Source organism: Grampus griseus (assembly GCF_964374135.1).
Source record: "Grampus griseus genome assembly, chromosome: 17".
NCBI classification, from domain to species: Eukaryota; Metazoa; Chordata; class Mammalia; order Artiodactyla; family Delphinidae; genus Grampus; species Grampus griseus.
This window is the reverse complement of record NC_139011.1, coordinates 70,085,115-70,101,602: the sequence shown is the minus strand read 5'-3', so window position 1 is coordinate 70,101,602 and position 16,488 is coordinate 70,085,115. Positions and strand designations below refer to the sequence as shown.

Genomic DNA, 16,488 nt, shown 5'->3' with positions numbered 1-16,488 from the left:
AATTTAAAAAGTACAGAGGAAAAATATTTTCATCTAATTTTCCTCAAAGTCTGGAATTCTCTTAAGTTTGAAATTCATGCCAACAACTATCTTCTCATAATTGAACCAGGAGAGCAGAGACTTTGGATCACGTACGTGATCATGGGTTCAAATCTGAGGTCTACCCTTCCTATCATGGAGTCTTGATACAAAAGTTACATTCTAAAAGCCTTGGCTTCCTCCAGCTGGATAATGGGAAAGTAGACAGCTAAGGTATGCTTAAAGATAATCCAGGAACGTCACCGAGGTGTTCTTACCCAATTCTCCAACACAGTCCCAGGGAAGGGTCATTAACTAAAACTTATAAGCCTTTAAAAATCATTTAACACCCTCTAACCAGTGCTTTAATATATTCATGCACATCAAAGACTCAAATCAAATTCTATAAAATGGCTTTCCCCTCTCTACAGAGCAGACAATCAACCTAGCTCCTACTTAAATTACCAGGTTCTCTAAGTTACAATGTAAGACAGCCATGAAATTAAGAAAAAAAAAAAACTCATTAACTTACTCATTGGTTTTGCTCATGGTAAAAGCTTGACCATAATGCTCCCCTTATCAAATTTTTGTCAGTCATTACCCAATGGTAATAGTCCATTTTCAGTCAGTGGCATCAAAAACAGGCAGGCACGTAACAATCATAAATTTGCCCAAGTAATTCAGGGTCTAAGTCACAATTCTACCCCTTTAGGAGATCAGACATGGCGGGCATAGGCGGTGGTTTACCTCCTAAGTGTCCAATAGTCCGTGCACCCCACACGATACGGGTTACTCTTCTGACATCCTGCACTGTGTGTAATTTTATACCATTATTATCTGCATATAATGCTGTTTTTTTTTCTTTTTTTCTTTTTTTTTTTTGCGGTACACAGGCCTCTCACTGTTGTGGCCTCTCCCGTTGCGCAGCACAGGCTCCGGACGCGCAGGCTCAGCGGCCATGGCTCACGGGCCCAGCCGCTCTGTGGCATGTGGGATCTTCCCAGACCGGGGCACAAACCCGCATCCCCTGCATCTGCAGGCGGACCCTCAACCACTGCGCCACCAGGAAAGCCCTATAATGCTGTTTTGACATCTTAAAAACCTTTCTGACTGGGGAGACTTGCCCCTCCATGGGATAGCCAACTCTTAAAGATAGCCAGAAGCATGTCTTTGATTATGCAAACCAGCCAATCCAGAGCCGGACCTCCATCAGACCCTTGCATCTCAAAACAACTAATCATCCCAGGGTCAGGTACCAGGCAACTAGGGACCACTCCTGTAGCCCAAAGCCTGCAAAATGATTCAAAGTAACCAATTCTGAACGATTCACTCTGCCCCGCCTTGCCTTTCTCTAGGAAACCTGCATAGAGGCCATGGCCTAACTTTCCCTTCACTCCTGTCTTCTGTCTTCTGACCACCCTGGAGTTCTCCCACGTGGCCCTGTGTGGCGTACCAGGGCTCCTGTCTCTAGGACCCGTGAGCATAATACACCTTGTTTCTTCGTGAGCTTTTCCCATGTCTCCTCTGTGGCTGACTAATGTGACTGACCATCTCATAAAAGAATACAAAACATATGCACTGATCGAGAAAATACAAAATGATCTAACACTGAGAGTTCAGTAGTTATGTGTAAATGAATTTTATTTAATCACAGGTATATCTACTTATATTTGAAAAGTAATAATATATATATATGTATGAGTCTGTTTTTTTAAGTTTACTATTGCAAATACATGTGGATTCATGAATCCCTTGCCCAAATCCGAGATTCTTCTGGGATTTGCCATTATCAATTAGGCCAGGTGTGCGTGTATGCATGCCCTTCCCCCTTCCTCCTCATCCTCACCCAAATACACACACTTCTGAAAGAGATGTGCCCCCTTCAGCACACCATCACATCGCTTAAAAAAAAAAAAAAAACCCTGATAAAACTGAGGGGGAAAAGCTGATATGCGAAAAACTGATATGATAAGAAAAACCTATATGATCAAGGTTAAAAGGGGTGACACTCCAAAGAGCACAAAATCTTTAACCCTCTCATCAAACTGCATACACAGCACCTTATCATACATCCTCCCCTATACCCTATTAGCAGCATTTTTTTTTATTAACAAGAAGATACAGAAAACCAGTTAATATTTGCCTTTTATGGCACAAATTTAACCTTATTATCTTATTTTCACCCTTTATGTACCCCAATTCCAACCAAATAATTTGCTCACAAAATTTCCTGATCACAGCCTGGACATGACAACTGCCACACCTATACCCAACTCATTTCCTTTATCTGGAATAAATTCCCTTCCACTTGGGAAAGCCACATCGGTTTTAACACCTCCAACGTGTAGTTGTATAAAGAGAAAAATAAACAGTCATTTGGGCCATCCAAATGGCTTATTTCAAGATTTACTGAGGAAGCATTAAAAAAAAAAAAAACTGAAATATGTAATTTGATACAGCTGAAGGATTTATTGTATGAACAATTAAGAGCCAGTTACATAAAGTACAGGCAATTTACAACTGATGAATAAGATATATTTAAAGAGTTTCTTGTTTTGAACCTGGAATACAAACTGGTACTATGCAGCTGCATTCCTAATTTGAGGTAATGTTTCAAGTAAAATTGATTTAAAAATTATGACTCCTGTTCACTGAAAAGTTTCTGAAGTGTTGAGGAGAAAACAATTTTCAAAATTAGACAAGTAAACATTTAATTGAAAGGCAGTTATGAACCTCTCTCCCTATATACAAATTTAGTTACTTGTATTATTATACTTTACAACTTACATGAGTCTTTCTTACATTACTGTTTGAGTATAAATTGATATAAGCTTTCTGGAAGGTAGTTTGGCAATGTTTATCAAAAGGCTTTAATCTACACCTAATATTTTAACTAGTCATACCACTTCTAGGAAATAATCTTAAGGAAATTACCGTAATGAACTGACTGGTTGATTACTAAAGTGAAATATGGACTACCTACAATCATTTAAAGTGAATGCTATAAAACATAAATGTTCTGTCTTCAAAAAGATTTAATTCTTGGATACTTTTAACTATTTCAAATTTGTAGTAAAAACAATGCACATATTCCATATGTAAATACAGAGAGAAAGCAGATGACTAGTTGCAGGGGCTGGGAGGGAGGAGTGAGGAATGACTGTGGGTAGAGTTTCTTTTTTAGGTGATGAAAATGTTCTGAAATTAGATCGTAGTGAAGGTGTACAATATTGCAAAACTTTGTGAATACACTAAAAAGTACACTGTACATTTTAAAAGGGTGAATTTTATGGTATGTGAGTCATTTCTCAAAAAATGCACATATTCAAACATTTAAATGTTAACTCTTTGGGGACCCCTACCAAAATATTAATTTATGCTCCCAGAGTAACATCTTTTCACATATATCTTAAATTAGGCCATCCTCTGGCGTCTCTGTATATGGATATGACTGTTTCATACACGTGTTACTGATTAGAAAAGTTTGGGCTCTGAATTAACCTCTTTTTCCATTTGTGCCTGTGCGTGGCTCCTTGTGTAAAACTGTGCTCCACCAAAGGAACCAGGCTCCATAAGCAAATGCCAGGCACAGCTCAGATGCATCTGTTCAGCATATATTTTCATTAAAACGAAGCAGCTTTATACTGACAGATGAACGTGTAAGAACACACTGGGGTTGTATATTATTATTTTAATGCTTAGTACAACTTTGGCTTACTTTTCTGACTTTACATTTATGACAAACAAGATGGACAAAATTTTAGATATTATTGCTGACAATACATTGAGACTAACATTTCCAACTATTTTTCCTTCAAAATTCTGGATCATTAATTTAAAAATATTCTGAAACTGCAAGGAAATCTCTAAATAAAATGCTGTTAAGATTTTTAAAACAGCTTTCTTGAGATACAGTTCACAAATAATACAATTCCCCCATTTAAATACACAGTACAATGGTTTTCAGTGTAGCCGCACATATGTGCAACCATCACCACTGTTAATATTTTTCTCTTCCCACAGGAAGCCCCATACTTATGAGCAGTCAGTCCCCATTCTCCCTCCCTCAGCCCACAGCAACGACCTATCTTGTTTCTATCCTTACAGCAATCCAATGGAATCACACCCAATGTGACCTTTTGTGTCTGGCTTATTTTGTGTCTCGGCATGTTTTCGAGGTTCACCCAAGTTGTAGCATGTATCAGAAATTTATTCCTTTTTATTGTTTAATAATATTCCATTATGGACATAACACTTTTCGTCTGTTTATCAGTTGATGAACATTCAGGGTATTTCTACCATTTGGTTATTTAATAATGCTGTTACTGATATAAACATTCATGTACAAATTTCTGTGGGGCCCGGTTTTCCTTTCTCTTAGGTATATACCTAGAAGTGAGACTGCTGGGTCATGTGGTAACTCTACGTTTAGCATCTTGAGGAACTGTCAAACTGCTATCCCAAGAGGCCGTGCCATTTCACATTCCCACCAGCAGTGCACGAGGGTTCTGATTCCTCCACACCCTTGCTAAGACTTATTATCTTGATTTTTTAATTCTAGTCATCTCCCATTGTGGTTCTGATTTGCATTTCCCTGATGGAAAAGATGTTGGAGCATCTTTCATGTGTTTTTTGGCCATTTGTATATCTTCTTTGGAGAAATGACTATTCAGACCCTTGGTCCATTTTTTAATTGCATTATCTTTTCTTTTTTTAATTTATTTATGGCTGTGTTGGGTCTTCATTGCTGCACGCGGGCCTTCTCTAGTTGCAGCAAGCAGGGGCCACCCCTCGCCGTGGCGCGTGGGCCTCTCATTGTGGTGGCCTCCCCTGCTGCGGAGCACGGGCTCCAGTAGTTGTGGCACGTGTACTCAGTAGCTGTGGCTTGCAGGCTCTAGAGCACAGGCTCAGCAGTTGTGGCGCACAGGCCCAGTTGCTCCGTGGCATGTGGGATCCTCCCGGACCATGGCTCGAACCCGTGTCCCCTGCACTGGCAGGCAGACTCCCAACCACTATGCCACCAGGGAAGTCCCTCGAGTTCCTTTTCTATCCTAGAAATGACTCCCTTATTAGGTATATGATTTTCTCCCACTATGTGGGTTGTCTTTGCACTTTCTTGATAGTGTACTGTGAAGTACAATAATTTTTAACTTTGATGAAATCTAATGTACCTATTTTTTTCTTTTGTTGCTCATGCATTTTTCAGATCAAAGAATCCTTTCCAAATCCAAAGTCATAAAGATTCACCCTATGTTTTCATCTAAGCTTTATAGTTTCGGTTCCTAAAATGAGATCTTTGATCCATTTTAACTTATAAGGATCAGCTTCATCCTTTTGCATGCGGCTAGCTATCCAGTTGTTCTACCACAGTTTACTGAAAAGGTACTCTTTCCGCATTGAATGGTTTTGGCACTTTTCTCAAAACTCAGTTGATCAAAGACACATGGATTTCTATCTCAACTCTCAATTCATTCCATTGATCTATATGTCTATAAGTATGAAAGGTAAGTACTGCAAGCTTAAGTGCCAGTACCACACTGTCCTGACTGCTGTTCCTTTGTAGTAGTAAGTTTTGAAATCAGGAAGTGTGAGTCCTATTTTGTTCTTTCTTTTTGAAAGATTGTTTATTGCTATCCTGGTTCTCTTGCAATTCCATATAAATTTTCAAGTCAGCTTATCAATTTCTATAGAGAAATAAGCTGAGATTCTGGGCTGAAACTATAGATCAACTTGAGGAGTACTGCCACCTTATCAGTATTTCATCTTTTGATCCATGAACATAGGGTATTTTCCCATTTATTTGGATTTTTGATTTCTTTAAATGTTTTGTAGTTTTCAGAGGATGTTTTGCACTTCTTTTGTTAAATTTATTCTTAAGTATTTCATTCTTTTTTTTTAAATTGAAGTATCGTTAGCTTACAATATTATATTAGTTTCAGGTGTACAACAGAGTAATTTGGTATTTTTATACATTACACATCAAAGTTATTAAAATATTAACTATATTCTTTGTGCTATACATTATATCCTGTGACTTATTTATTTTATATCTGGTACTTTGTACCTCTTAATCCCCTTTACCTATTTTGCTTATCGCCCCACCCAATTCATTGGTTCTCTTTATCTGTGAGTCTGTTTCATATTTGTTAATTTGTTTTGTTTTTTAGATTCCCATATATAAGTGAAAACATACAGTATCTATCTTTCTTTGTATGGCTTATTTCACTTAGCATAATACCCTCTAGGTTCATCCATGCTGTCACAAATGGCAAGATTTCATTCCTTTTCAGCACTGAGTAATATTCCACTGTGTGGCACATACACACAACATATATATATATGTATCTATGTATAAAAATAAACACCATGTTTTCTTTATCCATTCATCTGTTGATGGACACTTAGGTTGTTTCCATACCTTGGCTATTGTAAATAATGCTGCAATGAATATTTCTGTGCATATATCTTTTCAAATTATTGTTTTTGTTTTCTTTGGATCAATACCTGGAAGTAGAATTGCTGGATCATATGGTAGTTCTACTTTTTTTTTTTTTTTTAGTATTTATTTATTTATTTGGCTGCTCTGGGTCTTAGTTGCACACGTGGGATCTTCAGTTGCAACATGCAGGCTCTTAGTTGTGGCATGCAAGCTCTTAGTTGCTGCATGCGGGATCTAGTTCCCCGACCAGGGATCGAACCCGGGCCCCGGCATTGGGAGTGTGGAGTCTTGACCACTGGACCGCCGGGGAAGCCCCTGGTAGTTCTATTTTTAACTTTTTGAGGAACCCCCGCACTGTTCTCCATAGCGGCTGCACCAATTTACATTCCCACCGACCCTTAAATAAATTGCTTAAGAGTTTCCTTTTCTCCACATCCTCACTAACCCTTGCTATTTCTTGTCTTTCTGATGAAAGCCATTCTGACAGGCATGAGGTGATATCTCACTGTGGTTTTGATTTGCATTTCCCTCATGATTAGTGATGTTGAGCATCTTTTCATGTGCCTGTTGGCCATCTGTATGTCTCCTTCGGAAAAATGCCTATTTGCGTCCTCTTTCCATTTGTCAGCCAGATTGTTTGTATCAAAAAGACAAGACCTAAGAATAAATTTATCCAATGGGGTAAAAGACCTGTGCTCTGAAGCTATAAGACATTGATGAAAGAAACTGAAGACAACACAAATAAATGGAAAGATATACCATGCTTGTGGACTGGAAGAACTAACGTTGTTAAAATATCCATACTACCCAAAGCAATCTACAAAGTCAATGCAATCCCTATAAAAATACTAATGGCCTCTTTCACAGCACTAGAACAAATAATCCTAAAATTGGTGTGGAACCACAAAAGACCTCAAATAGCCAAAGCAATCTTGAGAGAAAAGAACAAAGCTGGGGGTACCATGCTCCCTGACTTCAAACTATACTACAAATCTACAGTAATCAAAACAGTATGGTATCAGCACAAACACAGACACACAGATCAATGCAACAGGATAGAGATCCCCCAAATAAACCCATGCACGTGTGTTCAATTAATCCACGATGAAGGAGGCAAGAATATACAATGGGGAAAAGATAGCATCTTCAACAAATGATAGTGGGAAAACTGAACATCTGCATGCAAAAGGATAAAACTGGACCATTTTTTTTTTACACCATATACAAAAATAAACTCGAAATGGATTAAAGACTTAAATGTAAGACCTAAAACCATAAAACTTCTAGAAAAAAACAGACAAGTATGTGATGTGACATTGGTCTTAGCAATATTTTTTTGGATGTGTCCTCAGGCAAAGGCAACAAAGGCAAACATAAACAAATGGGACATCAACCTAAAAAGCTTTTGCACAGGAAAGGAAACCATCAACAAAACGGAAAGGCAACCTACTGAATGGGAGAAGGTATTTGCAAATGATATGTCCAATAAGGGTAATATCCAAAATATATAAAGAACTCATACAACTCAATATTAAAAAAACAAACAACCTCAGGATTTTACTTTTTTAATGTTACTGTAAATGGAATTGTTTTTAATTTCATTTTCAGTTGTTCTAGAGTATAGAAACAACTGATTTCTATATATTAACCTTGTATCTTGCAACCTTGCTGAACTAATTTATTAGTTCTAATAATTCCTTAGTATTTTCTAAAAAGAGGATCATGTCATCTGTGAATAGTTTTTCTTCTTCCTTTCTGATCTGGATGCCTTTTCTTCTTCTTGCCTAATTGACCCAGCTAGAACCTCTAGCACAATGTTGAATAGAAGTAGCATGACTGGACATCCTGCCTTGTTCCAGATCTTATGGGGAAAGTTTCACCATCAAGTATGATGTTAGCTATGGGTTTTCATAAATACCCTTTATCAGGTTGAGGAAGTTCACTTCTATTCCTAGCTCTCTGGGTGTATTATTATTGATACGGTTATTACGTTAATTGAATTTTGAACATCAAACCACCCTGCATTCCTGAGATAATCCCACTTGGTCAGGCTGTATAATTCTTTATATATGTTGCTGGATTCAGTTTGTATTTTGTTTAGGATTTCTGTGTCCATATTCATATGATATATTGGTCTGTGGTCTCCTTTTCCTGAGAGGTCTTTGTTGGGTTTTGGTATCAGGGTAATGCTGGCCTCACAGAATGAGTTGAGAAGAATACTGTTAATATTTGCAATTTTTCTCGATGAATGAAAAATTTTATCACACATTCAAAATAAAATAGAAAAATAAATACCGAAGCTGATAATATGATTGGAAGAGCCATCCACAGTCCTGTGCAGACAACACTGTTGGTTGTATGTTCAATATCCACCCCTCCTTCCCTCCTTCCTAAAGCAACATTTTGTTCAGGTGTCTGGGCAGCCATGTGCTTCAGGGAAGTGCGGGCAGCCTCAGCCCTGAAGAGTGGGCCCTGACTGGTCCAAACCAGTCATAATGGGTCCATCTCTCTTGCCAGAGACTGAGTTAGAAATGGCCACGTAAAATAGGTGTGACGCAAAGTCTGCGGTGGGGCGCCTCAAGGGATGGGTTTCTTTAAACTTAAAATGAGACAAAAGGGAAGATAGCCCATTTCTTCCTCTGGAAGCTGTTATGTCTGAATACATGGAACTACTAAAGCCACTGTGCAGCCATGGCATGAGCACAACTCCAACATACTGAAGCTAGCAAAACAGAAAGACAGAAAGAACCTGGGTCAGTAATGATGATACTGAGCTGCTGAATTAACCAAATCTGGAGCCACTCTTTTTTTTTTTTCATTTTCTAGACATGGTTTATTTTAATAAAAATACAGCTGAACATTTATCACAGATTACATGAAACTATACACAATGACATTCTCTCTGCATAGCAATCAACACTGATGCGTGTAACTTGAATTTTTAGATGGATTATTTATAATCCTTTAAAGTGTAATTTATTTAAGGGTTTAAGCAAATCATAGGATAAAGGATCTTTCTAATAAATGAGTAACATTAAAAAGATGATATATTTGGATAAATCTTTGGAAAATCAGAACTGATTTTGCCAGATGTACTTGTATTGCATAATAACCCATCCCCACAAATGCCAAACTTGACTTAATTGCTGAGGATTAAGAAGATCCTCTAATTGGCAAGAGCTTTTTCTGATGTCAACATTTTTTTGTCCGTTCGATACATACTAGAAGGAACTAAGAATCTAGAGTAGTTCCTTTAGCAGCCCTGAGTTCTATAACCACAATGGAGTTCCTGTTTGAACTTAAGAGACTGTTACGAACTTTTCCCGTTCTACTTGAAGGGAAAATGAAGAACTCAGTTGCTTCTCTGACTCTCAGCGACATAACTATGCTTTGGGCTACAGTGTTAATGTCTAGGATGAAATGGGAGTTATCTAAGAAATAACCAGAAAATGCTTTAGAATAGAGAAATGAACCATGAGAGGAACGTTTCTAGGAGCTGTCTGATGGTATAGGAGGGACTGCAACACGAAGGCCATTCACCGCTGTGACTGTATATTGTCATTGTTTTTGTTTTTTGTCCACTTCCTTCTGTTGGTGGAAATAATTGATTCCAATATGCTGCTGCCACCAAAAGATGACCATTAGAGGAAGAGCAAGACTCCTTCACAAGCGTAACAAAGGAGCAAACTATTTCTTAAGGCAGCAATGCCAGCCTGACTTTATTCTACTTGAAGACTATTTCCCTCTTGAAAAGCCTCTTACATGAGCATCTGCAAAGTCGTATGTGACTGTACTGGCTCAGCAATTATTCATCCAGATAGAGGGTACTTTAGGGGTTGGAGGTGGAAGGAAAAACAAAACAACTTTTCCCTCCAAGTGTAAACACAAAGCTTTAGCCGATCTTAGGAGCGTTATGATCACAGGTTTCGGCTTTCCTCCAAGTTCCTTTTTGGAAATTCTGGATGGAGCTGAGTAAGGCCCCTCGGCTCACGCCATTCACAGTCTGGGGCGGAAGCTGCGTGGGCGCCTCTGTGCTCACAGGAGGCAAGGGAGCTGCTGGTGGCGGAGGCGCAGGTGGAGGAGGTGGGGGTAACGCGGACATCCCTGGTGTGGAGGGTGGAGTCGGCGATGACGGGGATGTGAGAGGTGAGCTGGCCCCAGATCCTGCTGAATTATTGGAGTTGCTGTATTTTGCTGAATGCTCTTCACTATTTTCAACAGCAGATCGTTTTGACTTCTTTCAAGCTAAGATCTTCCTCTTTTTTCTTTCTTCTTCGGATCCATGGTGAGACTGAGCTCTCGTCAGTCTTCGATGCTGGTGGATCTGTTTCTGTTCTTCAATTAGCCTCTTTTCTATACATTCTTTGGCAATTCTCAATGCCTCTTTTAACTTTGTGGGGTCTTAAACTGTGGCTTTTTGGAAGTAGTTAGCAGAACATCACTGAATAATGGCATCTGTAAGAGCAGGGAGACGGTGGGCATGCCATTTTTACAGGCTTCACAGGACAGCGTAGACTCCAACATGGCCACCACAGCCACAGACGGTGCAGGAGGGAAGGAGTGTACAGGCACTGAGTCTGCGGTCGTCCGTAAGTCATTTCATACAGTAAGTGGCCAAAGCAGTGGACGTCCACACCCTCCAATGTGTTGATTTTCCTGAATTGTGAGAAATAAGATCGGTAGAAGGAAGGAAGGCCCAACAAGGAATTCTCAAGGTCCAGCAGCTGGCAAGCGTCCCCTTCCAGCATCACGTTGGAAGCATGAAGATGCCCATAAGGGAATCCCTTGTCGTGGAGAAACTTTAGTACCTCTAATATTTGCCACCCATATGTTTTTATTTGCTGAAGTTCAAGGCCTTGAATCTTCTTAGGGCTGCAGTACTTCCTTAGGAATGGCTCTTTTGGTTTTGCCTTGTAGATCAGGTCCTTCAAAGTTCCTTTTTCATTAAACATTCTAATTAGCAATGCTGAGGATTCGTTAGCTGTGGCAAAGGTAACACGATAGATGTAAGGGTGCAAACAAGACGGCAGAAGTTTGATTAGACACTGAAAATCTTTATCTGGCAGATACTCGTCAGGACCAAGGCCAGCCCAGCTTAACACTAGCCGTTCCTTTGGCTGATTTTTAATCTTCACCAAGAAATATTTCTTCCTTATCCTCCAACCTATGTCATTCAATGGTTCCACCACCTCCCACTTTGGTTCTGATCGGAAGAACACGGAAACCTGTTGTAAGGCAATCTCATAGCTTGCAGAATAGTTGTTTGGATCTAAAAACTTCTTAACCAGCTCACAATCAGACAAGATATGATTTGTGGTGATAGCGTTGAGATAGCTCTGAAGACCTTTCTGCCTCTCAACTATGAACTCACGATCCATGTTACCAATCAATTTTTGGGGAGGAAGAGGTAGACTTAGGCCTGCAATCTGCAAGCTGCTGTTCCGCAAATCAAAGTCACTGTATCTCCTAACCATCTGCCAGCTATTTTCTACAGAAACTCCTCTTTGTACCCGAATGATATATTCCGTGTGGGACTGCAGGCTCTGGCTCGCCTCGATGGCTGCTGTCAGCGGCACCGTGTCGTCCAGCAGGACCTTGCCGGCTGGCGGCTTCTCCATGAAGGCCATCCTGGAACGCCCGTCCACCACCGCCTCAGGACCAGGGGCAGACACCAGAGGTGCCAACTCCCGTCGCCCGCCGGGATCCGCCGCCGCCCTGGAGCCACTCTTGAGTCTTCTTGGTAAGTCTTTTGTTTGCAGAAACTGGAATTAGTTTTTTTGCTACCTGCAACTAACAACACTCTATCTGTATAACGAGTGGTGAGCTGGAGTCTGCGCACACCGGCTCAAGACAGCCAGTTCTGCACTTGTCCCAACATCTCGTTCATCGATTTTACATCGAGAGCTTCATATCAACCATGCTAAGAGTAAGGACACTACAGAAACTGGCAAACACCACAACTCAGAGATCCAGTCGTTATAAACACTTCCCAGCATGCCACTGGATACAACCCAATTTCAAATTTTCTGTTCATTAAACCAACCTTTTTATTCCCATAATGAAGCTATAAATTAGCATTTACCAATGGAATACTGCATATATTTGGGTTTCTAATAAGGCTTTATTTAGAAAAAAAAAAACCTCAAGTATCTGAAATACTGCTATAAAATACTCCATATGAAAAATTACTGATAATGTAAATTTAAAAAGATTATAAAACATTATGCACAGTAAGAGACAGAAAGAGAGAATATATTTAGATAGACAGATACTAGGATTGTTGAGCTCGACACCAATATGTTCACACTGTCATCTCTGGGTGGTAGAATTACAGATGATTCTTATATTTTTTGCATGACTATTTTTTTCCCTAAATTTTCCATCATGAACATGTATTACCTTAGTAATAAAGAAAAACACAATTTATGCTTTTAAAAGGAAGAAATTTAGTGTTTTTTGTTCATGAACACAAGAAGACACTATTTTTATTTCATTTGTATCCAGGTAGAGCCTATATAATTCTCTGCAGGTAGGAAGATAGTTCCAGTTTTTAAATCGGATGATTCTGTGCTACTATCTATAGTACAAAGTTATAACCTTGTTCTCTGACACTACGCCCAAGAAGATGTTGCAGACAGAAAATGAATTATAATATGCATTATAAGAAGAGTGCTGAATTCACATAATCATTTTGAAAATAAAATCTAAGCCAAAATCTCTCCCATTTTGAAATACGTACGTGATATGACCCGTGAAACTGCATTAACTCTATTCTTAAAGATAATGAAGTAAAGGAGCATTGGCCATGAGTCAAAAGATTTGGTTTCTAGGTCTAGAGGTCAACCTTATTAGCCTTATGCCTCTGGCAAGCAGCAACCTCTCTGAACCTAAACCTTCACATTTGTTAAACGGGGCTAATACCTACCCATTTCTCTTCACAGTATGAGACAAAGTAGATGAAAGAACTATTAAGTGAAAGATGGTATTATGTGCCACCACTTCATTACAGACACATCATAAGTCTTGTAACAATTGTATTCTGTTCCACTCTGATACAAAAGACATCCTTATAACTAGCAATGTATGATGCTAGTTTCCCTGGTAACCAGTTAACTTCCTCACTGCTTTAAAAATCTTTGTATTAAAAAAAAATTTTCTTTTCTTTGCTGCCTTACTGTTTTTGACTTGCCTCAAAAAATACAAGAATGATACCAATAGAGTACTATTACTGCAACATGATACTGGATGGGGAGAGAAAGCTATAGATAATTTTCTGTAAGGGATATTGCTACAAAAGTCCTATAACAAAATACTAGCAAGTAGAACCATTAAAAGAATAATATACCTTAACCAAGTAAGAACCATTCTAGGAATATAACAGTAAGTTAATTTTAGATAATTTAGGATAATTTACCAAATTAGTAGATCAAAGGTGAAAAACTTTAAGCATCTCAAATGCCCCAAAATGCATTTGAATAAAATAAACAACCATTCCCAAATAAATACTCCCAACGAAGTAAAGATAAAAGGGCAAAGTTATCATTATTTGCAAGTGATTATGAAATAAACAAGAAAAGGTACTGAAAAGCTACTAGAAAACTCACTATGCAGCTGACGACAAAATTAACATACAAAAATCAATAGTTTGTCTATTTACAAACAGAAACCATAATGAGAGAAAAGATTCCATTTACAATTGCAACCAAAGAGAAGTAAACCTGAGTATAAACAACAAAAATGATAATGGACTCTAGTTTTCATCTCTATTGAGGGATCTCAAAAAAGACTAGAATAGAAAGATTCAGTATTAGGATGAGAGCAGCTGTATCAGTCAGGCTCCTGGCAGGAAAACTGATGACACACTTCAAGGAGTAACTGAGGAGAAATTCATGAAAGAACTATTTACTAAGGACTGGGCAGGGTGAAGCTCCCAGAGGGTAGCAACAGCAGCAGGAAGCTGTTACCACCGTTACTTCCAGACCCTAGGGAGGACTCTGACTATGGGCAAGGAAACATCAGGCAGAAGGTGAGCCTTCGGGAGACAAACGGTGCTAAGAGGGTGACAGGCTGGGAAATACACCCTAACCTCTCTTCCCTCCCACCCTCCCATCTCCTACCAGTCCTGCCAAGTCCAACAAGAAGCCAGTGGCAAGACAGCCCTGATGAGGCCGTCCATAAAGGTCAGCCCCCTGAAGCGCAGAGCAAGAGGGAGGGAGTGAATACACTGAAAGCGCGGAAAGTACATCCAGCGCAGCAGCTGGTCTCTTCTGACTGTTTACTCTCTGCCAGGCGCTGCTCTAACCACTTTATCTGCATTAATTCTAATAATGCCAGTTTGCCCAAACAACAAATTCCAACAATCCCAGTAAAAACACCCACAGGATATTTTACGGGTAGTGAGAGGGGAGTTTTTGACTAATGATAAATTCTTCTAGGATAATAACCATGCATGCACAATCAGGTAGGAGAGAAAAGAGGGGAGAATAGTCCTATTACATATTTTAAAATATTATTAAGCTGTAATTAAAACAGTTTAATCCTGGCACATGAATACGCTCACTGAAACACAATAGAGCCCAGCAATAGACCAAACAGACACAACAACTTCACACACGATAAAGGCGGCATTTCAAATACATGGGGGAAAAGGTGTGTAAGTTGATAAACAATTTAGGGGAAACTGGATAGTAAGGAGAGGAAAAAAGCTGGATTTCTGCCTTACTCCTTACACCACAATAAATTCCACAGATGGAGCAAAGATCAAAACATGAAAAACAAACTGTGGGGGCTTCCCTGGTGGTGCAGTGGTTGAGAGTCCGCCTGCCGATGCAGGGGATGCGGGTTCGTGTCCCGGTCCGGGAAGATCCCACATGCCGCGGAGCGGCTAGGTCCGTGAGCCATGGCCGCTGAGCCTGCGCGTCCGGAGCCTGTGCTCCGCAATGGGAGAGGCCACGACAGTGAGAGGCCCGCGTACCGCAAAAAAACAAAAAACAAAAAACTGTGTTAATAGAATTATCGAAAGAATAATGTAAAAGACTGTAGGAGAATACATGAAAGACCTATTATCTTGAGGCACAGCAGATAATACTCTATGACATAGAACCAGAAGCCTTAAAAGGGGAAAAATTATACATTTCACTAAATAAAACTACCACACACAAAAAATTACCATAAAAAGTAAAAAGAAATTCGATAAAATATTAGTAATATTATAAAACGAATTTATTTCCCTAATGGTGGAAAATCACTCTTATGATACAAGAAGATATTTTACATATTATTTTAAAATATAAATGCCATTCAAATAAAAATATGCATAGTATCACTTATAACTAAAGAGAAGCGAAACAGACCTAATGAGACACCTTTTTATTTTAACCCATCACGCTATCAAGAACAAAAACATTGATGATACCTCACTGCCAGTGAGGGTGTGGAGATGACAGAAGAAAGAAACAGCTGGAATTCTGCATTATTCAAACTCTCTAACCATCTAACTCAGGGACCAGAGTATGATCAGTTTTCAGATGGACCCTTCACTGTCCAGGCTGTCCCGACTCTGGCCATCCAAATCTCAGGAACTAAACAGAGTTCAGTAACACCTCATCTTTCACTATTTGAACTCATTGTACAAACTCTCACTATGCTAACTTAAGAAAAGATCTGGGCAACAAGGAATACACTGTGAAGTATACACAGTTTTGCAGTGAGAATGTCAATTGATGCAACCCTTTTGGAGCTAGCAAAATTGTAAATGCATGTAGCTTTCGACCCAAGTTCTTCCCCTCACAGAAATGTATACCATGGACATACGTTGGAATGTAAAGATATGTGCACAGGACATTCACTGCAGCACTGTTTATAAGAGGCACAAAAAAATACTGTTAGCCTAAATATCTTTTTTTTTTTTTGGGTGCACCAACGTGGCCTGCGGGATCTTAGTTCCCCCACCAGGGACTGAACCCAGGCCCCTGCAGTGAAAGCACTGAGTCCTAACCACTGGACTGCCAGGGAATTCGCTAGCCTAAATA

General features: G+C 39.3%; 2 protein-coding genes across 2 annotated transcripts in view; both read right to left on the bottom strand.

The window, feature by feature from the left end:
- PDE7A (phosphodiesterase 7A) overlaps nucleotides 1-16,488 on the bottom strand; it is a gene marked incomplete at its 5' end in the record, with an annotated part of 113,926 nt that overhangs the window by 67,897 nt on the left and 29,541 nt on the right. The gene's annotated exons all lie outside the window — the stretch shown is intronic.
- Nucleotides 10,350-12,084, bottom strand: LOC309835158 (PX domain-containing protein kinase-like protein; the record flags this gene model as incomplete). Its single annotated transcript, XM_082674528.1, is given in 4 exon segments — nucleotides 10,350-10,697; nucleotides 10,701-10,858; nucleotides 10,861-11,037; nucleotides 11,040-12,084. Coding segments are annotated over 4 exon segments (1,728 nt in total).